General features: G+C 43.2%; 1 protein-coding gene across 1 annotated transcript in view; it reads left to right on the forward strand.

Annotated features, from left to right (window-relative positions):
- The window catches only part of PPFIA3 (PPFI scaffold protein A3), a 963,828-nt gene that overhangs the window by 325,127 nt on the left and 615,496 nt on the right, over positions 1 to 23,205 (forward strand). Inside the window, exons 4-5 of the mRNA XM_078655169.1 lie at positions 9,454 to 9,555; positions 14,175 to 14,339. Coding sequence (XP_078511295.1) covers positions 9,454 to 9,555; positions 14,175 to 14,339 — 267 coding nt within the window. The remainder of the gene's footprint in view (positions 1 to 9,453; positions 9,556 to 14,174; positions 14,340 to 23,205) is intronic.

Here is a 23,205-nt window from a genome sequence, read left to right on the forward strand (position 1 = left end):
TCACTGTCAATCAGAAACCAGCATTCAGCATTAAGGATGGCGGCAGCCAATGAGATTAATGGGCGGAGCTTCTATCCCACGTCCGAAAGTAACCCGATGACAATAGACCTTGCAGAGCAGGCAGTGCATGTGCTGCGACGCTAGGCGAGACCTAAAAAGGTCTGTGTTTCTTGAGAGCAGGGTGAAAAGTGAGTGATATCAGGAGACCTCTGAGCACTAGGCAGACATGCAGTTTCTCATAAGAACCTGCCCAAAAACTGTTTACTCGGCTAGTATATGACCCTAAAAGCACATAGCATAAAAAATGTAATAACCTTAAGTTAAAATATCACTTTAAACAATCGCAGAATAAAAGTTCATTGTCCTCATGTTGCATATTTCTTTCTCAATTTCACTGCTGGTACAAGATTATTTACAACCGCAAATCAAAATGTGGGGGAGTCTAATCACTGTATAAACTGCACCCCTTCTTGATGCCTGCTAAAATTTCTGCCATGTAAAAAGGGATATATAAAACAAGATTGTAAAGATGTGGCATAAAGTGCAGAAAAGCATAACATGCTTTGTCGATTGAACGGGCACTCCATCACAAAGGTAACAAGGCAAAGACATGAACCAGGTCCCAGGTTGAGGGAAGGCAACTAGATGTTGGATTGTATGTACTAAATCTCAGCCTAGTCAAATAGAATCTTAATTCTGCGTTCTCTATCGATGTCAGATATGGTTCCATGCCAGGCACAGTAGAGAGAGATCCTGTCAAGAGATGCTAAGATTCTCTTGCTCTCCCTGTGTTCAAGGAATCTTTGCTTTACTAATTCTCTATCTTGCTTGTTAATGGTACATGGGGTGTAAAACAGTCGGCTTAAACCCAGATCACAGAGGGTAGAAGCCACAAGAAGGCTGCCATCCCACCTGATTTAAGACAGTCCTCTAAAACTTTGTGTGAAATTCAGCTCAGGGGTTACCCATATTTTGAGCCATAATAAAATGGGTGCCAAACTTGCACCATCTACTTTACACATGTAATGCATGATGAAGGCGGTATAGAAGGCCAAGGCCCTCATTGCAGTTTGCATGTTCCTTCTTCCCATCTGATGCAAATTCTCTTCCCTTACCGAATAAAGTTTGTGAATGAGATCCTTATTGGATGGTGTGTGGAAATGTTTAATACAAGTAAAGGATTCTAGCAGGATTGCATTCTCGCTGTTTCTATTCACCACATCATCCCATGCACCTTTTTACTGAGGTTTGAAGTCATTGCCCTATTGACTCTGGTCACTTCAGGTTTGAAAATATTTTTTGCGATAGCTAATCCCTAGTAGCCTATCTCCTCTTCCTACCATCAAAAGGGAGTGGAGATTTTAAGGGTTGAGATTGTTTGTATGAAATAATAACGTTTAGTTCATCACATTTGGACAGGTTCGTTTTGAACCAGGCAACACCTGAAAGTAGTGAAGTTATGACAGTAGATCTATCCCCAAGATTAGTGGGTGAACAATTATATCATCGGCGAATACTATGACCTTAGCATTATTGTCCACAGCTTAGTCCTTGGATGTCTGAGGTATCTCCGATTATCTATAGGAGTGGCTCAAGTGCTTCAGGAAAAATTAGTGGTGAGTGCAGCTGTCTCATGCTCCTTTCTGTGCAAACTATTTCAGAAAGCTTGTCATTTTCTCGGATTCTTGCTTCCGAGCACTGCTAAGACCCATCATATGAATCGGTGTGCAAACCCTGATGTCCACAGATCATCCACCACGAAGACCAATCCTCCAGTCAGACACTCTTGAGCATCTAATGCCAGGAGGATAATTTCCTTCTAACTTTTCATAGCTGTGTCCATAAAATGCAGTTTTTAGTATGTCCTCTGATTTCCCTACCCCTGAAAAACCTTACCTGATTCAGTTGCATCAAACCAGGCAAAATATTTTCTAGCAAAATAATGCCTCGTTATTGGCCCGTTGAATTTAATTATCTCTGTGCCTTTCTGACTTTCGAATCCTTGATAGTATATAAGCACAAATACTGAGTCTCTCACCACATACGTGTAAAGGCATTTATCTTAATTGGTAAATCATTTCTACGCACCATTATAACCTCCCAAAATCTCTAAGCAGAAAACAACCAATGTAGGTAATTGGTTAATAATTGACTTTTAGGTTTCAAATTATTACTAACTTAGCAAATACGACCATAGAACCTCTTCATGCAGTATCCCCCCTATGCCTGATCGTTGTTCCATCAGAGGCCCCCCTCTAGTCTCCCTAGTTCAGTGACGTCTCCTCCCTCAGAGCTCCAATGTGACACAATTTCAGAATACCAGTGTCATAGATGAGTCTTCTAATCTCCACTGAACGTTGCTTCATACATCAGTTTTCGTCAGAATCAAGTGCATCCTGTTTTCTGATGGATACTTCTAACAACCGGAGATTCCTCACCTTTAGAATATTCTTCAGCCGCCAGACTGAATTTTGTAGATTTCATTGCAGTGTTCCTGCTTGCCACTAGGTTGCATGTAAGCACCACTTCTGCATGGAGACGTTAAAGTCTTTGTTTCTGCGCCTTCATGCTCAGATGTGTTCTTTTTCACCAGTTAACAAATTCCTTCAGCAATTCTTTCCAGTGTGCAAGGGAACAATGTCTCCACTGAAGACTACAGGTTTCAAACCGTGTTGTGACTGTCTGATGCAGATGTTGGTGACAGACCTGCACGATGTCTGCCTCTAGTGCTTGAGGCATGGCTCTAAGAAATGCAAAGAATGTGCCTTAATGCACCCACGGGCGGTCCACGACTGTGAAGTACAGCTGTACATTGCTGAACACTGAAAAATCTCAGACCTTGCTTAAGTCCCACTTCCGCTCAAAGTTCTCAAGGCCTTTTCCACAACAGGCCTTCGTAGCTCTCGTGGCCATCTGGTAAGGCAAAATCAAAGAGACACAAGATGCCGAATAGGACTCTACTTCATACCATCACTCTCTGTTCAAAGGGAAATCAGGAGAGCATCAAGATGTCAACCGTTCTTGCTCCCGATCTCCGGTTAATGAGCTGATTTCACAACCGATTCCACTGCACCCTTAGTTTCCTGTGGCATCCGCGACGCTCCAACAACTCAAGGCCTACAAAAAGGTCATGATGATTTTTGGCACTCTTCTTGCCCCAAGGATGTGCAGGAGCCTCCAGTTGGGTTACTGCTGGTGGTTCTGCCCTCTGTTCGTATGAGCCCCTCGAATCCACCTCTGGCTCAGCACAGACTCTGGTGCTGACTTCCACTTAGACGCCAGTTCCAAAATCTGCACCGGTTCTTTCTACACTGGTGTCTGTCCTTTCATTGCTGGCATCGCAGGTCGAGCCCATGCCAACTTCACCGTAAGACGTCGAGTCGGATTTGCTTTGATCCCCAACCGAGGTCGTGCCTTGATTCCATCCCAGCGCTCCCTGTCCCATTACACTTCAAACAGGCAAAACTCTACCTCTCCTGCAAAGCCTTCCTCCAAGGCTGCACCACCTTTTAAGGTCAGATTCTTATCAGCTTGATAATGATGACTGAGATGATGAGCTGATTTACCCCGACACTATGATGATGACGGTGATGACATTTACATGGACTTGGAAGACCCCAGTAGTTTGGATACCTCTCCCGACACAGGTTGTTGCTGTCCCTACAGAAGAGCATAACTTTTGTTGTTGTAATTAGACTTGCAGCTGAGGTCCTGGACCTGCAGCTACCCTTATTGTTGGTAAAAACAAATGTACTAACTGAAACTTTGCACTCAGGACTGGCTTTATTTGAGCCAATACCCCATTTAATGAAGCTTTGACTGACAGCCTTATTGGTATCTATGCAAAACTCTTCTCTTTCCTGCTAGTAAATAGAAACAGGCGGCTAGACCATAAGCCGGCACCAGGCGAGCCAGGTTTTGTTACTTAACATCTGACTCCTGAGAGTTTGGTGGTCCAAGCATCCACCAGAAGGTTAACTTAAATACGTTTCTGAAGACCTCTCCATACCGGAAGTTCAAAAGGATTGAGGCATTCATTAAAAGGGGGTTCTCCTCTGCCAGTTTGGTGTTGATTTTAGTCAGTGCAGGCTGCCTGTTAGGCTGTTATACATATGCCTTTTAGGATATGACATTTTACACCTGGTTTCAGAGGAATTCCAGGCTACTTTGGCCCAAGCACTTGGCTATTTTGTACAGATTCAGAATGCTCATATTGCCAGATATTTTGTCTGCCTATTCTGGTGGCTTAGTGGACTAAAGTGTCTACTGTAGTGGCCTGTGTTCGACCTCATGGTCACAGGTTCGAATCCCAGCGGGTCCACTCAGCCTTTCATCCTTCGGAGGTCGATAAAATGCGTACCATTTAGTTGGGTAACAATAAACATCTGTTATTCAGCGCCAAGATATCCTTGGGTGAATGTGTGCTTTACAAATACACATTTGGTTGTCTTTGATCTTCAGGATGCATACTTCATCTGCCGGTCCTGCTGTCCCACAGGACAGCATCTGTGGTTCAAGGTCAACCAGGGTACTTTCAGTTTGCTCTTCTTCCCTTCAGCCTTAGCAACGACCCTTGGGTGTTCATGCTGCCCTTCTTCGGAGGTTGGGGATACTTGTTTTCTCCTACCTCGATGACTAGCTGCTGAAGGCCACAGTCAGTCGTAGACCACCTCCAGATGACAGCGAAGTACAAACATCCCTTGATCAATGAGCCGAAGTTGTACCTGACTCTTTTTGGAGCCATTCTGGACACAATGCTGTTTATGGCCTTTTCTCCACCACTAAGAGTCCAGGGCATTTGGACTAAGATGCTGATGTTTCATGCTTGATCCTGGCTCTCAGTTGGAGCAGCTATGAGACTCCTTGGACTGTTGGCATCGGCACTGAGACCTGAAGTCTCAGTGGGCCCGGAACCAAGGAAACCTGTTGGATGTCATCCAGGTCCTGTTGGATACTGCATGAGATCTGCAGTAAGGGCTGCTTGACTGCGGTTTTACCAGCGGAAGACCCCTCTCACTTCCAGAGTTGGCATTGGTACTAGATGTGTCCCTGCTGGGGCGATCACCTGGGAGAGGAGGAGATCAGAGGTCTCTGGCAGAAACCCAGCTCCCCATAAATCTGTTTGAGCTACATGGCATCTGCTTCTCCTTGAAGGCCTTCCTGCTGTCGATCAATGGAAGGTTGGTGTAGGTTCTCAGACAATTCCACTGCAATATAGAATGCAACAAGCAGGGCTGCCTGGGGTTCAGGCTCTTGTGTGAGATGTGCTGCGCCTCTGGCTAGAGCATTCAGGCATCACCCTGATTGCGAATCACCTGGTGGGATCTTTAAACTTCAGGGCAGACTAGCTCAGTGGATGCCGACGGGGATCACAAATGGCTGCTATACTCCGATGTGGCATAGGGCATCTTCCAACAGTGAGGAGAACCCTGGCTTGATAGGTGTGCCACTGTCAAACCTGCAGGGTTACTACTTCGGCGTGCTGGGATTCTTAAGAATGCTCTCTCAATAGGAGATGCGTTCCGATTAGAGTGGAGCAGGGGTCTCCGTCCTTGTCCGTATAAGAGCTACTTAAGTTCAGTGAAAATGATTGTGATCTACTATTATCAATAATGTTGTAATATTGACCAGACAAGACTACATTAGTTTCTGTCATTTACAAGAATACTAGCAGTGATCACCTCAGTTTTTCAAGCACTGTTGCCAGTTGTAATGTAAAAACGGTGTTGTCAATGGGGAATTCCTCTGCGTGGGTAATACATAACAGCCATAGCTGTTGTGCCCTGGCACCAAGATAATAACAATAAGTCCCCCCCAGCACCACATGATTTATCAATTATCAGCTGTAAATATATTTTGGAAATTCAAACATCCGCTAATAAATTATTAAAATCCACACATCTATTTGTTAAATATATGCTTTTAAATGTTGATATACATGTATGAATGCAACCAAGTAAAAACTTCTGATTTAGTTGGCTTGACTACACGCAGGTGAGCTACTTATGGGTAGCAGGGAGGCTATCAGTAGCTCATGGGCTACGCTTTAGAGAAGCCTATAGTGGAGCTTGGGACTTCTGTATGCCTTTCTGCCACTGCCTCTCCTGCCCAGAGTTCTGAAGAAGATTTGGAACGACCGGGCCCAAGTGATCATAGTGGATCCTAAGGTTGCAGAAGCACGGCAGGGTTCTGCACCTAAACCTGCATAATGCACACCTCCATGTGTGGAGATTGAGCTGGGTAAGATGACTGTTTGAACTACCTACAGAGGTTGTGGATTTCATACTCCCATCCACGTATCGTCCTATTAAGTCCATCTACGCAGGGCGCTGGGACAAGTTTGTAGCTTGATGTAGAGGCAGGGCTCTTACAAGTCACACCTTTGGATGTGTTACTGATTGCTTTGCCTCTAGTCTAGCACAGTCCTTCTGTGGGCACTGTAAAAGGTTATTTATCAGTAATTTCGCTCTTTTGTGTACCGAACCAACCGTCCTTATTTAAATTACCTTTTGGAATGCTTTTTATTAAAGGTTTGACATACATTTCCCTCCCAAACCGTTTGTAATGCTTCAGTGGGACCTTAACTTGGTCCTCATATTCCCTATTTGCTCCATGAGAGCCAATGCACAGCAGCTCACTTCACTTTCTAACTCTCAGAACTGCCTTTCTGAATGTTATCACTTCAGCTTGTTACATGAGTGAGCTCCAGGCTTCCTTGGTGCAGCCACGCTACGCCACCTTTTGCCCATACAAGCTGGTGTTGAGGACAAGAGCCGCCTTCTTGCCATTTCACATTGGGCAGTTCATCGTTCTCTCCTGTCCTTTGACCCGCCTCTTGAAAGCTGAGCAGAACTCCATTGGCTGGAATCCAAAGGAGCCCTGAGCTGCAACATTGATTGAACCAAGGATCAGGTGGATAATCCGCTTTTTTAAATGGTTCGCTAAAGAAAAGAACGGTAAGGTGGTGCAGAAAATGACTTTGCATTAAGACCTGCTTTGCACTGGCCATTAAGGTGTCTCCAGAAGAACTAAGGGCTCATTCTATCTTGACCAAGGCTGCTACCGCTGCGTTGGCATGTGGAGTGCCTGTTCTGGACATCTGATGGGCTGCGAAGTGGACATCCGTGAACACGTTCACCAAGCAGTACTGCCTTGACAGCCAGTTCCAACGTAAAGTGCCTTTTGTCTTTTCAGAACTGTAGGACTTTCTGTTCTGAATCCACTCCACATACCCTCCCATTAGGGAAGTACTGCTTTGGTATCTGTTGTAACGGTGGGGTATCTTCAATTAGAAGTATCTATCAGCGGAAGTTACATACTATTGGTGATACTCTTTCTGGTGGATACTCTAACAGTGGATTCCTCGCTGACCTACCTCTCTGTTCAGTGGAGAGCCTCTTTTAACAATCAAAAAGAAAGGTCCCAATCTAGAGATCTGCATATTGGTTTCCCTAATTATGTTGTGCTCCGTATTTGATGGTGGAAAGACTGAGGCAAGAAACTCATGTCGCAATGCACAGGTGGGGTATATATGTGGCTTTGCTCTGTCACTTCCAGAGCGGAGCAAAGCCAGCACAAGGCCACACAGCGTCACCTTTCGACATGTGGAAACACTACTATGAAACCTTCCAGAACCAGTCTGAAGGTGAAGAATCTGTAGTTAGTGTATCCACCAGAAAGAGCACGCCGGGAAGTAAGTAGATTGTTGGATTGTAATTTCGAGTTTGTCTCCTGTCTGACACCAAGTCTAGTTTTGGTTTTAAGGGGTAATTTTTTCTGAACTAACTGGTGTGGTGATCCACGTTTGTTATTTTGATTAATGTTATCTGTGATATGCATCCAACTTTAAAGTTAAGTGTGTTGCAGTTTCAAACCTGCGATGCACAGCTACATTAACCACTATGTGCATGCAAATTTCAGCATTGAGAATATTGCCTAAGAGTAATCGGTGATGACACACACATTTAATGGGCAAAGCGCGTTGCTTACAAAATTAAGTTGAGGTGCTTATGCGGGTTAACCGTCATAGCTCAGATTGCAAGCTGCATGTGAAAACTATACTGCAGAATAAGTAACACCAGTATTTGGAATTGTCTGGGATGTGTACTCATTGAGAGTGTCGGAAGCCTTCACAAATGGTCCATAATCTGTGATGCTCTCACATTTAGACTGTTATGCACTCAAAGTACTCAAAAGTCTGTTGAAAATTATATTTACTCTTCAAGTCAATTCATTTTTCTTAGTCAACAATATTGTGTCAGTGGTCCACTACGGTTCTTTTATGATGTGTATTATATGTCACGTATATTGTGATTGTATATATAGCTTTTATTTTCTTCCATTATATTATCTGTATTATATTTGTACATTTTCTTACTACTATGAAATAGAAGGTGACCAAGATATCAGTGCTCTGTCTATGCATATGGATTGCCTGCGAAACCTAGGCAAAATGGAAGAGCTGGTTTTGAGTTTTTGGTATTTATGTTATGACTATTCTTTGAGTGAAGTACTTACCACAGAGAACGTTTGCTGTTTGTTTCTATTGTTTGGCAAGTGAGGGCCAATACATATTTACATCTGAGTGGACTCATCTGTGGAAGATGAATTGGTGTGTAATTCTATGCCTGTTCCTCCTTCAGTGTTAAGACACAATCTTCTGCAACTGGCACATGTAGGACACATTGGGAAAGTGTTGATTAGGTAGAGGTTGCGTCAGATGTTTTAGTGGCCTAGAATGGAGTCCGAAATTTACATTCTTGTACAAGGATGTTATGTTTGCGTGTCTCCTGATTATTCCCTTAAGTATCATGAAGCATCACTAGTGCCTATAGTTTCCTATGTTACCATGACATACCTTGGGTGTTGAAAAGTTAGGTCCTTTCACCTGATTTAAACTAAAAATTAGAGCTCAAGTTGTGGTATCTAACTATTACACAAGGTGGTTTGAATGGGAGTTTGTAGAAGAGGCCAATACTAACTCCGTCATTGAATTTTTGCAAGTTATTTTGTCGGAAAGATCGGCCTTTTGCTAACATGAGTGATAATTGTATCCAATTGAAGTCTTTCAACATGAAAGCTTATCATAAGTAGTGTGAGACTTTTCACAAACAAAGTGCCTTGCACCATCCATATGACAATGTATGGCTATAAGAATGCATTTTATTTTAAGAGTGTATACAGTGGTCTAGCGCCAATAACATTGACATATTAGCAAAGCATTGAGGTCCATGACTTGGGTTCATAGAAACGCTCTGCATTCCGTCACCCATATAACTCAGTTTTTTCAATGAGGGACATGCGTCTGCTCTGCTCTGGCTTCTGACTCTGTATAGCGGGGCTCCTGGGAGGAAATGAAATGTTCTCTGTTAAGCGCTGCTCCATTGAGTGTAAAGTGTGTTGCACGTGTGTCTCCCACCCCATGTCATTCTTTGGCCTCTCTCTGTACCTTAGGAGTTCGCTGCTCTCACCAAGGAGCTGAACCTGTGCCGCGAGCAGCTGCTGGAGCGCGAGGAGGAAATCTCGGAGCTGAAGGCCGAGCGGAACAACACGAGGGTGAGTCACACGGAGATCACAGGGCTGGCTGCTGAGGCGCGTGCCGCGCTGCTCGGAGATCACAGCCCGCGCGCCGGGGGAGGGCGCCTGCCTGGGGCCCGCGCTGCTGGGATATCAAGGGGCTGATGTGGGAAGGAAAGAGGCGCGACAAGGACAGGGTCACTGCTACATTTGTGAAGAGGAAAAAAAATAAGTACAGAGACTCGAGATTATTCTTAGGAGAGACCCGCCGTCTTCCAAGTTGGGAATCAACCTCATTCCTTTGCCTCCCGACCCCCACTCAACACTTCTATCTCTTTATCGCCGGTCTAATTTGTCTTCCTCTTTTCTTCCATGCCCTTCTGTCTCTTGCTTTGGGCTAAAATGTGGTGTTGGAAAAAAAAACATTCTATTTCACCTCACCACCAAATGTGCCTGTGCCCAACACCTGCACAAATTAAGGTCTGGATAGGCCGAGGGGGTGGGACACTAAGAATGCCTGTATCCTATCCCAAACTAATCAATTCTAAGTACTCCTACTGCTCAAACGAGCAAGACTCAATTGAATAATACTGACCTACTTTTCAGTGTCCTCACAGATCTTGAAAACAACTCGCATTAAAGTCTACATTATTCTGTCACACTCTGATATTGACCTGTTCTGCATCTCTGAAACTTGGCTAAGTGATGACTCCGGCCCAGTCTTACATGAAGCCATATCTGTAGGTTATACATATTTTCAGAAAAATCACGCCATGACGAAGGTCAGAGGGGAAGTAGCTGTCATCAACAAAACCCTCTATTGCCAGAAAAGTACATTCTGAAACATACCTTACCTGAATGTGACTCCCTCGTTGTCTAGTGCGCTCCTGCTCCATATTTCAAATGATCATTTCTTCTCATCTGCAGAATACTCCTTCTGTTCTCGCATCCACTCTCACATTCGCAGACTTCTTCCCTAGATTTTGTCGCTGAGATCTTACTAAAATATCTCAACAAGCTTTACAATGGAGAAATTCAGTATTCAGTTGGAGTCGAAATGGACACTAATTGCACTCGTACTTCTCAGCATATAGTAGTCGCAATGTTTACACCACAAACCACAATACTGATACCAGCAAGTATTACACTATCTGGAGCAATTCAGTACATCCACCTTCCCTCCATATTTGCAAAATCTACTGGCAAGTGGCAGAAATCTACAAGATTGTGGAAGCAAGCGGACCATCCCCTCCTTCTTACATACACCAACTCATCCTTAAATAGCTTCCAAGATCTTTTAGTTCAGCAGTTCCAGCTCTGGCTGACATCAGACCATGACAACATTATTCTTACAAAGGCGTTCCGTTCCTCCCAGAAGTATTGACTGCACAGCTCAAATCTTTCAACTCTTACAAAAGACACTGGAAAAATCCCAACTACACAAAGATCAACTCACTCTGCAACACAGTCGGAATCTACCATGTTGCACTCTAGAAGGCGAACATTCAATGCTAATTCCATCAGATTTGAGCGAGGCACCTGTCTCCATCAAGAGTATGCTCTAGTCAGTACAAACTTCTCACCATAGGATGCTTCACACAATAACAGCTCCCCCTGAATAGAACTCTCCTTTTTGTGTGCAATATTAGCTATTTCCTTTAAAAGAACCCTATGTCAGATGGCTATTCTGCCCCCATGGAGCTATTCTGGCCCTTGGTTCTCACAAAGCCATTGGGCCTGCCAACCCCTTGGTGAAAAGAACAAAAAAAACCTAACTTGTAGCTCTTCTCTAGGAAACAGTGTTTAGCGGAATGAAGTCTTTTGAATAAGCAGCACTGTTTGTCCCTGATTGTAAAGGTACAACGATGAAAACCATGGAATAGAACACCACACAGAGCAACATGAATAATGGGGATTAATTCAAGCATTTCCTCCATCACGTTTGTTATTAGATGGGCATGGAAGTTGTCGATTAGTATGGCAGTCCACAATAAGGGCATTGGAATACTTCCTCAATGCGGGAGAAATGTAATTGCAGTAAGTTAATATCTAGGTATCCCCAGCCTTTGCGGGGGTTGCCTCACACTAAATACACTTAGGATGACTCCAGAAATGTCCTCAGACTGCTGGGATTGAAGGGATGTGGAGGATTTTATCACCCCTCCACCTTGTGTGGTTAGGAAATTCATACATTAAGGCATCTTCTACCAATCTGGCCTCTGTGACCAGGAAGGCCGAAATCTAGGCTCCTGGCTGGTGCCAGAAACAGCAATAAGCCTGCCAGCAGAAGCCCCTGCCCCTGAGCCCATAAAAGTGCGATTTCCTTGTCTTTGCCTTTACGACCTCCTGGAGAAGGTCTGAGAAGTAGTGGCGAGGCCTGGTACCACTGACAACTGTTTGGAGTCTGGCAACCCTGGATGGCTCCTCTTTTGGGGATTCCACATGAGGCCCTTTGGTCGAGCCTTGCTTCACTTGTAGGTAGGAATCTGGCATGACACCAGATCCAGGAGAGATTCACCAAAAGGATCTGTGAACATGTGTTCTCAAACTACTTCGAAGCCTGCAGTAAAATCAATGAAACACACAATTATGAGAGACTCTATGATGTTAACAATCCTTTATGTTAAAACAGATGCAGTTAACATTTTGTTAATTGTGATTCATTTATCCCCAAAACCAGTTTGGTAAAACTGCAGCAGTGACCCAGACTTCCAAGATTATTGAGAAAAATAGTGGGAAAGAGTTTTCCCTCAATATCTAGCGTGTGATTAACCTTTAATTATGAGCGTCGTTTGCATTGCCTTTCTTAAACAAGAGGTATAGGATGGGACTTCTTCCACTATTCCAGCTAGCTTACTGTGACAGTACAACCAAAAACGTGGAGGCAGTCCCCCTGCCCAGTAAAGCATAGATGATTGGATAATGTAGGTGGCAAAGCCGAGGTTCCCGAGCCCCACCTCCTTCCTAGTCTCTACTCTCTCCTTTTAGTTTTCTTCTCAGTTTTCCATCCCATATTTTTCTCGGTCTCCTGCACCTTCATCCATCTCCTATCTCCTTTGAGAAGCAATAAATTAGGCAGTGGTAACACATGTTATTTACAGAACTTAAAAATAGAAGCTGTGTATGAGCAATGTTTGAAATTAATCATGATTTGGTCTCTTCTGAATTACAAATACCACACAACACCTCGGGTCTAGACAAAAAAGTGGAAAATGGAGTCAGGGATAAGCAAGAATGAAAATATGTCAACATGTTAAGCCAACAGCCACCTCTAATGGGGAGGAGAAACTCTATTGCCAGAACCCATTATTCACAGTTTGTGAGATTTCATCATTTGGGTCTGGTCTCCTCTCGCTAAGGAACTCAGTCTCAGGAATTGACCGAGATACCCTTCGCTGATTGAAGGACTAGAGGATGGCTGATGACTCCACAGAGTACAACATAGAACCCATAGGCATCGTTTTTTATTACAGAGCGATAGGCATCGTTTTTTATTACAGAGCGGGGCCCCCTTCCCTGAGTAGTTACCAGGTAGAGGTGAGGGTGACACTCAATTGATATGGGTAAGTGTATGTATTGTATGCACTATATATAGACTATTTTGAAACCACTTGAAGGTTTCATTTCAGCCCATTAAACTAATAGATGCTGTCTTTTTGGTGGTTTTGCGAGTTGGGATAAGCACTATTTTAATATATGTATATTGTCTTTACAGGTAACCGGTACACCCTTCCACTACTACTTAGTTGGACATTATCTGTGGAGTATATGAAATGTTTCATTTTGCATTTATCACTGTATAATGTTTTCACTTCTGTGATATTAGTAGCAGCTTTATATATTTCTAGCTTATTTGGTCCTGAAGAACGCCCCGATACCATTAGATCCTAGTGAGGGCAGAAACATGTCGACCTAATTCTACTGCTTAACATTTGATAATTCCAAATGTTAACCTACTGCTTTTTAAACATGACAAGGGCACTCTGGTAATAAAATTGGTATAGAGCTCCCTTAGTCATTTTTAGCACACTTTTTTGTATCATTTAGCGCTGCACGTTTCTTTTTCTTGTGGTAGAAACCCTCTTCACATAGCATGAATATATGCCTATGGGTTCTATGTTGTACTCTGTGGAGTCATCAGCCATCCTCTAGTCCTTCAATCAGCGAAGGGTATCTCGGTCAATTCCTGAGACTGAGTTCCCTAGCGAGAGGAGGCCAGACCCAAATGATGAAATCTCACAAACTGTGAATGATGGGTTCTGGCAATAGAGTTTCTCCTCCCCATTAGAGGTGGCTGTTGTCTTAACTTGTTGACATATTTTCATTCTTGCTTATCCCTGACTCCATTTCCCCCTTTTTTGTCTAGACCCCAGGTGTTGTATGGTATTTGTACGTTTTGTAGGGGAAACACACCTTGCAGGTCTTTTAAATTTCCCTGAGACCTCCCTTAATGTTTTGCTCTTCTGAATTACCTCTTATCTTTCTCGGACTCATCCACTATATCTCCCATCTACTTTTCTTTCCTCACATTTACCTAGGGTGTTTTTCTGTCGGCTGCACCTACCTTAAATATGTTTATCTTCACCAGCTAGCCTCAGTCTCTGTGTTTACGCGCCCTTTCACCCTGTTGTGTTTCATGATCTTCTTGTTCATTGTAGCTGCTGTTGGAGCACTTGGAATGCCTGGTGTCCCGACACGAGCGCTCTCTCAGGATGACGGTGGTTAAGAGGCAGGCCCAGTCTCCGGCTGGGGTGTCCAGTGAGGTGGAAGTCCTGAAGGCCCTCAAATCCCTCTTTGAGCATCACAAGGCCCTTGATGAAAAGGTAAGTGTAGAAAATATGCTTCTCATGGGAAGAAAGAAAGGAGCAGAGGGAAAACCCTGAAGGTTGGGCGAAGGGACATTTCCCGAGGGGCCGGAGAAAGTACACACCAGGAGAGGCAGAAGGGACATTTGTATAGGGTCAGTACAATGTACTTCCACCAAGTGGCAGCAGACAGATCGTCCCACAAAAAGCAGTAGGAAGGATATCACTCAAGTGACACTGTAAGGAATTAATTTTCTGTGAGCCAGGAGAAAGATTGTGATTGGTAGGACAAAACATATCACCCAAGAAGCACAATAAAAGCAATAGTTCAAAGGGCAGTAGATGGTGCCCCATGGGACATTTATGGCCTTGGTAGTTTTATATCCATCAGATCTCTGCCTTTCCATATCTTTGTCGTGAGCTTCCTTTTAAAGCTCCTTGGTTCTCATAGTTTAATCTTAGGTTTGAAATACTAAGCAGATGAAATTATCCTGAAGTAATGTGAATCACTAACATGTAACGCAGATAGATGCCAATTAAATGCGTGAATTTTCAAAGGTTATTTAGGATTGTTATTAAGAGTGATTCGATAATTATTTAACCAGGTTTTCTTTCTAATTCTTTCTAAATCTTGCTAGGATATATTTTCACTTGAAATGTGTTGGGTGTAATGTACAGTTGGATGTGAAGATACATGGAGCATGAGTTAAATGTAATGTCAATTCCAGGCTACAAGGCAACAATTGGTGAACATTTTGGAGAGGGTGTAGACTACTGTTTATAACGTAAATTACTTCCAAAAACATTTGTGTTATTAAACAACCTCACCAAATGGAAAACAAAAGCTGGAAATGATGCCCATAAGCATGGAACTTGGCATACAGCATTTTTGACAGTGCTCAGTTTAGATGCAAGAAATTACACTCTCCCAAACCATTTGTAGAACCAGCTAGCAAGTTCACTTTATGTGACACTTTGGACAAGGTCTAGACTAATAATTCTGTATTGGCTGTGTACACCTATTCTGTCCATTCTGGATATCCATTTGCTACTTTTGCAGTGTGAATTTATGAATGCACACAGACAGTTAAACATGGATGTGTGCTTGATGTACCCGTGTATCCGAGGGCTGCTACCCAAAATACTAACTTACTTAATTGGTGGCGTAGTGAATTACAGTTTGGCAAACAGGGCAGCTGCAGAAAAAAAGCCAGATGGGTCACTTTAAGAAACTACTAGCCATAAATGTTACCTTTTATTGCTGCAGCTAGCTAATACTTGTCCTCAGCTAGCATTTTTGGATGCAGTTACAAAGGGCGGTACATTTTGAGTACTCTTACAAAACAATTGTGGATTATTAAATATTGAGAATCATCAAGCTAAATGAAAAAAACAGTCATGATATCAAACATTGCAAGTATTCAATTCTGTAATCTTGCTCACCTTATATAAATATTCAGTTCTTAGGATTTCCCAATTGTTTACTCAAAATATCATCTAATGCTTACCACATGCTTGAGTCTGTTGCATTCCAATTCCCCTCACAGCAAGCTTCCACTACACACTCCACTGTAACTGTCTGAACGCGCCATCTCCCAGTGCTTAATTTGAGCCGTTGATTTTCGGTGCTCGGAACTGGCACTACATTTTCAGCACCAACTCTAATGACACTTTGGTCCATGGTGGCGCTGTTTTCTAATATTGGGATGAGCAGAATAACAATGGTTTAATCATTCAGTAAACATTAAAAAATAATATTACCTACAGCCGACACCATTCTTATACCTTTGGGTGCCTGGAATAGTCTGAATAGTCACACTTGTATGAGTGTGGTGGTTAGTAGCTGTGTTGGTACTGTCATTGGCTGCGCTGTCAGGGGCAGTGGGTGGTGCAAGATACAATGGGCTCCTGAGAAGGCCTCTGACACTTATCCTTTAACAAATTGAGCACTGCTGGTCGTCAGTCCTCACAGGTAACACTGCACGGTTACACTCATGTGACCTTGTGCGACATGACATATAGCAGCATACAACATTTTCAAAATGTTGCATAACTTTTTATAATTTTCATGTATTCTGTTCCTACTGTGAATGACTGCTATATTGCGTTCTGCACACTCTACAAACAAATGTTGGATTAAACGCACTTGAAGTTTTTTTCTAGGCAAATACGAAAGTTCGCTCACAGGATAATCTTGAAAGGAAGTCAGTAACGTTAGGAGAAATCCTATGATTTTAAGTCAGGTAGCCCACTGGAATTGAAGTTGTCAGAAGCAGGGATCATAGAACCAATGTAATTGTCCGAATTGATGGCTTGACTTCTAGAGGGAGATGGGCACTGAAAGATCAGGTTTGTATGGCCCACAGAGACAAATTGCCTTTACCGACAATTAATAAGTTATTATCAATGACAACGGGAGTTCAATAGTTCTCCACTATTGCTTTTTTTCTGCAGCACAGTCTCCCTACATAGTAAGAGAAAAGGGTTGACAGCATTTATTATACTAAATGTTTTGATCAGTTTAAGCATGTGCTGTTCTGGCTAAAGTCTGCTGCAGCTGTCTTCCAATGATTGATGTATGAATTGTTCATGAATAGAGAAAGATTGTTTTTTTTTAAGGCGAACATTCTAATTACGGGAAAAGCTAAAAAACAACAATATGATCCCATCTTGAGAAAGTGCTAGAGATACTAGTGAAAAAGAACTGGCTGCTGACTGCTAGAGAGAATAGTAATTGCAAGTTTGCTGAACAATCTTAAACATTATACAGGGCTTGAAGTTAGTAGTCAAGAAATGAAACCAAGAACGTGTGGTGGAAGCAACTATAGCTGCACCAACCCAAGCAAATAAAGCTAATTTCTAAGCTTAGCCAATTTCTATTCCACATTTGGTCTAACTAATTTCAGAGAAAAAGTAGAATATATGGTGATTATTAAAAAGAAGCAAAATTTGTTTGGACACAAGTATGTCAGGAAGCCTTTAAAGAATAGCAAAACATATAAATGTACGTGTGGTTCTTTGCTCTTACAAAGGAATGATCCACATAAGAACAGTTTTGTCACCATTGATTTGAGTGACAAAGGCATTTGGGTGGTACTTTCAAAAGTGGACCTACATTTCAAAGAGGTTACAATTGTATTTGCTGCATGATCCCAACCCCCCTCCCCCGATAGAAAAACGTTTTTATTTAATTGAATAGGAGACACTGGTGTTTGTAGTTGGTTGGACCACTTTCAGCGGTATATTTGAGGTACTGAATTAGTGTTGAAGAGCATCCATTTGGTTAAGAAGAGTTTCATGGTACTTGGTTGAATGATAGAAAAACGATGTTGGCAAAATTATGTGAAAAGAAAGTTATACAAAAGAATTGACTGAGTGAAACTAAATGTATTGGAAAGAGAGTTAACCACTAAAGATAAATATGGAAGGTGAGAACAAAATATAAGCAAATACTGAATGAAATAGTACTGTGATCATCAGTTGACTTATCGCCTTTTGATCTGTCTACAAAATCACTTCTTATACATAACATGTAAGGTATTGTTTTATTTATTCATCCAAATCTCATCTTAGGCACCAACGAATCCTTCTTCTCCAGATCGAACTGTTACATTTAATAGTTGTCTCTGACTAAGCCTTTCTGATGTAGTCAGCAGCCTGGAGCGCAAGTCCTGGGACCTCCCAACATTTTCTGTAATCTTCCAATTATTAGGCATAGAATCCTTCTAGGACTAATGAGTTAAGGTTGTCCTGACCTTCAAAATGTTCGGATGCTGGGGAACAAGGTGTGGAAAATCCCAAGACCTGTACAGAAGAATTGGAAGCAACTGCGATCTCCAAAACAGTGTTGCTAGGTCTACATCTGCTCTCTGTCTTCTCACCTCTGCTGCCAGTCCAGGAGACTATGCAAATGGAGGGAATGCTTAACTGCAGGTACTCCCCAGATCCTAAGCGGAGGCATCTGTGGCGGTGGCATTGTGTCCAGCTTCCAGAAGATGATCTTGGGAGTTGATGGTGTAGAAGGGATGCAAAAAGATATCTCGTAAGGGTTCCATCTGCCCCTTAGTAGACAAAATACTCTTGTCTCAAGACACCACGCCCTGTAGTCTCTCACGAACATGGAGTTACCGTCTGCTATTAGAGTCCGCTTTCCTGGCAGATTTCCCCTTATATGCTGTATATTTTCATGTTGAGGCAGAACTGCCAAAACTCCTTGGCCATCTTCGCTAGGGCCCTGGAATCTTGTTCACCCTAGTTTGTTGATGTATCTGGGTGCTGTGCTTCCAACATTTTTCAAATATTAATCTATGGCCTGAGCCAGACGCATCCTCCACAGGGAAGAAATAATCCTTTCAGCATCTCCTCTTGTAGATTGGGTTTACTCCAGTATTGGAACGTTCATTGATTCACATGCTTGAATCATTCCCTGTTGTGGAGATGGGAGTCTCCGGTATATCAAAAGAGCAATGCAAAGCTAGTACAAACTGGAAAAAATAGGCCTAGGCCTATTTCAGCTTTGTAACATATCCCTCTCTTTGTGTAAATGAGACCAAAAGAAGTTCCTAGCCTATCAGAACAACCCCACCTTCTAGAACCCTCCTGAGAGAACCTCAGACCTTCAGATCTTCTACTGCACGTTGTGCTAGGGAGTCTCCACTGACCTCTGCTCAGTTTTTCCTCAATTACTCTTATGCAAGGTTTTTTCTAAACCTTTTCTTCAGATTTATACTTATTGACCTTAGTTTATCCTCTTTCCTGATGTCAGACAAGGAGAAGAAGGGTCTTTTTAGAGTCTGTGCCACCTGTTCTAAGAAGTGACTGCATGTGGATGACCCTCATAAGGACAGTATTTACTGTCTGTATCCTGACCACAAAGCCAAGGATTGTAAGGTGTGTTATACCTTCTCCACCAAGACTCTGAAGGATCGTGAGGGGTGTCTTCTCTTTTGGCTCCAGAAGCTGAAATCCGGAAAAGAGCCTATTTCTAGTGAGGAGAGTGATGAGGCCTCCACTTCTTCATCTTCCAGAAGGTCTCACAAGAGGAGAAGATCTGAACCTCACTTATCTGAGGAGCGTCCTCAAAGCATCTAAAAAGATCACTCATGGGTCTTACAGGTTTACTCCTGCAAAATCTTCTCACTTAGGTGAAAAGGAGAATAAAGGACATGTCAGGGGACAGCATGATGAAAAAGGCAAGCTCTGTGCCACCCGTGGACCCTCCTGAGGGCAGGAAAACTTTCAAGAAGCCTTCTTCTGTCCCTCTTTAGGAGAAACCGTCAACAAAATCATTGACAACACCATGGATGAAGAAATCCTCTTCATCGTTGACGCGGAACAAGGTTTTCCAGGTCTCCTCGACTAAGGGTCAGTCTTTGTCAATACCTCCTCCAACAATGGCACCGACGACGAGATCGTCTTCGAGGGCTCTACAGGCATCGCCGGTCACAGTTCCGCCGACATTTTTCTTTTTTTTTTAATTAATTCTTATTCATACATTGTATACAAAGTCAAAGTATCATACATTGCGAAAACATAGTAGAACAAAGAACCTGTGGCTATATATTGCAATTAATCATTTGCCCCCAGTCACAATCTTCTTCAGTGTCATAAATTTCCGTACCATCAGCATACATGCACCTTACTACTGTTGTGCATTTTCAGATGACGTTTCTTGTTCAGTGGACCGCAAGTATTGCAAGAAGGGCTCCCAAATGTCTTTGAATTTCGATGGGCCCGGCAGCTCCTCTGCATACAGTATGAGATTTTCCCTGCAGTACAGAAGGTCGCTTATACAGTGATCAGGGAGTGGGACAGCAGAGGTCTCCCATTTCATCGCCACTCGCCTCTTAGCTAGCAACAAAGCAATTCTGATGAATTTACCCGTGGCACCCTTCAGGAACGATGTGTAACACAATAGACATATTTATGGAGTACACTGTAGTTCAATGTTAGTCATGGTTTGCAGTCTGTGTCACTTCTGCCCAGAAGTCAGCCACCCAGCTACACTCCCAGGCCAAGTGCTAGAAGTCTGAGCCCTGTGTTCTGCATCGCCTACATGCATCGCTGTCCCTAAGACCATATTTATACAGTTCATGCGGTGTACAATAGACCTGGTGGAGGTATTTGAAGTGGATAATGCGTAAATTGCCATTTGACGTGAGCGCACTGGTTAGTTGACAGCAGTATTCCCACTCCTTCTGTGTAAGCTGTGGATTAAGTCTAGGGTTCCACTGCTCTAAGCTCCTATTGTTGACAGTGATTTCCTCATCTCTGTCTCTGCGATATAGCTTGTTGACCAGTTTGTGCCTCTTTTGGTTAACCAGCCACGTCTGGAGTGTCTGTAGTGTGAATGGCTCGTCAGGGAATGTGTTATAATGTATCTTCATTGCCTTTTTTAGTCTATGAAAGATGAAGAGAAATATCGGGGTTTTGTTTTGTACGTATTGTAGCTCTTCTTCTGTAATTAAATACGCAGTTGGGGTATAAATCCTACATTTGATCTATTCCTGCTAATCTCAGGGTGTGCATGGCTCCTGCTTATTGTGTCACCGACAATTCTACATGGTGAGCAAGTGGGAGCAGAGGGGCATACAGTGCTAGCTTCGCTGCCATTTGGGCTAGCGCCTTCCATGGTGCTATCGTGGTATCTATTGTGTTGATTTCTTTTTTGGGTGTACCCCGACGTGAGTGCGACAATATAGATTTTAGTGGAATGGGGTGAGCATTGCCGTCTTAAACCGCGACATGTGGAATTAAGTCATGATGATTGTACCAATAGTGTGCGTACTGTGCCTGTGCGCAGAAATAGTATAAATACATGTTGGGCACCCCAAAACCACCCCTAGTGTAGTCTAATGTAAGGGTCTCCCAACTCATGCGGGCCTGCTTTCCTCCCCAAACCAGCTTTACAAGCAGTGACCATAGAGTTTTAAATACAAACTGTTAGTGTTATGGGTATGTTGCTGAACAGGTACAAAAATCTTTGTAAGACAACCATCTTAATGAGGGTTATGCGTCAACCAATGACAAAGGCAGCGTTGACCATCTAGCTATCTACTGCTCCAACACAATGCATGCAGCCCTATAATTCTCCCTTATTACTATGTCGGGATCTCGATGATCCCATACCCCCAGATATTTTAAAGGTTCTGACGACCATACAAGGGGGAACTCCAAAGTATGAGGGATGGTATTCGTAGTCAGCTGCACTACCGTAGCTTTGTTCCAATTAATGCTTATCACAGAGAAAAGCCCGCACCGGATATATTCACGTAGTACTGGCAGGAGGAATGTTTGTGGTTCTCTATTAAAAAGTGGCATATCATCCGCGTAGAGCGATCTGCTCACGGGGTGATGTACATAACACCGGACCACCGCTCTGTGCCACTGTCTAATGTTGCATGCAAGGGGTTGCAACACCAGGGCAAAAAGAAGTGGTGAGAGGGGACTATCCTGTCTGGTCCCCCTGCCGATCTGGATAGGGTCCGATGTAATACCATCCACACGAACCCGTCCGTGGGATCAGTGTACAGCAGTTGCACCCAAATGCTATAAATTTCAGGGAACCCCATATGTTTTAGAATTTGGAATAAATAGCCCCACTCTATAGAGTCGAAGGCCTTGGCCGTGTCGAGCTTCACTGCTGCAGCTTGTAGCTCAGAATCAAGTATATGGAACTTTGCGAATATCGTTCACAAGTTATATGATGTGGACCTATCCAGAATGAATCCAGATTGGTGTGGGAGGACCAAGTTTGGGGTCAGCGGTTGAAGGCTGGTGGCCAAGATTTTTGCTAATATTTACTAACATCTATATTAATAATCGACAATGGGCGATATGAGTCGCAGCAGGAAGGCGATTTGTCTTTTTTCAGTAACGTGGTTATCAGGGCTTCCCTGAGCGTTGGCGGTAGCCTTCCTGATACGTAGGCTTCCTCGTACATTTCTAACATGTAGGGTATCAGTTCATCTGCAAATTCCTTATAGAATTCACTTGTAAGCCTGTCCGGCCTAGGTGCTTTCTTTTTGGGTAGTGACAGAATCACGTCACAGATGTCAGCCGCGGCAATTGGTTGACATAGATACTCCCTTTGACCATTGGACAGCCATGCAATTGCAACATCTGCTAGGTAGTCATCAAGTTCCTTGAAGTTAACCCCTCCCTTTGAAGTATACAGTTCTGTATAACAATTTCGGAACTGTGTGACGATATCTTGTGTGATATAAGGATCCCTCCCGGAGTCATCTGTAATTTCGGTTATTACTTGATGCTCTGTTCGAATTTTGATCTCAGTAGCCAAATTATGCCTGGGTCGGCCACCTTCACCATAGGTGCGGGCCATATGTCTTTTGGAAATATAGCGTATCTCTACGGCCGCCAGTTCATTAAACTCAATAATAGAGTCTTTCTTTTGGGCTAAAGTCCGTGCGCATGGGAGAGTCTCGTATTCTCGTTCAAGCTGAGCCAGTGTGTTTTCAACTTTGGAGAGCTGGCCACTGATATCCTGTAGGATTCCACTGATGTGCCAATGTATCTGCCCTTAATAGTGACCTTGAAGTCCTCCCAGAGAATGGCAGCACTGTCAACAATTCCCTTTTTTTGATTGAAATATTGCACTATAGCTTCCCATATTGTGGTAGCGTATAATGGATCGAGCAGCACTTCAGATCTAAAATGCTGTGTGAACTGACAATGGATGGTTTGTGGAATGCGCAGTGTGAGCCTAACGGGTTTTATGATCGGTTAGCGTTCTGGGTAACATAATGATACCCAGGCATCCACGCCCTCACCCAACAACCAATAGTCCAGCCGCGACCAGCTGCCATGCACGGTAGAAGTGTGTGTACCCTCCAACCTCTCCATATTACGAAGGCGCCATGTGTCC

This window comes from Lissotriton helveticus, chromosome 7, assembly GCF_964261635.1.
Source record: "Lissotriton helveticus chromosome 7, aLisHel1.1, whole genome shotgun sequence".
NCBI lineage: Eukaryota > Metazoa > Chordata > Amphibia > Caudata > Salamandridae > Lissotriton > Lissotriton helveticus.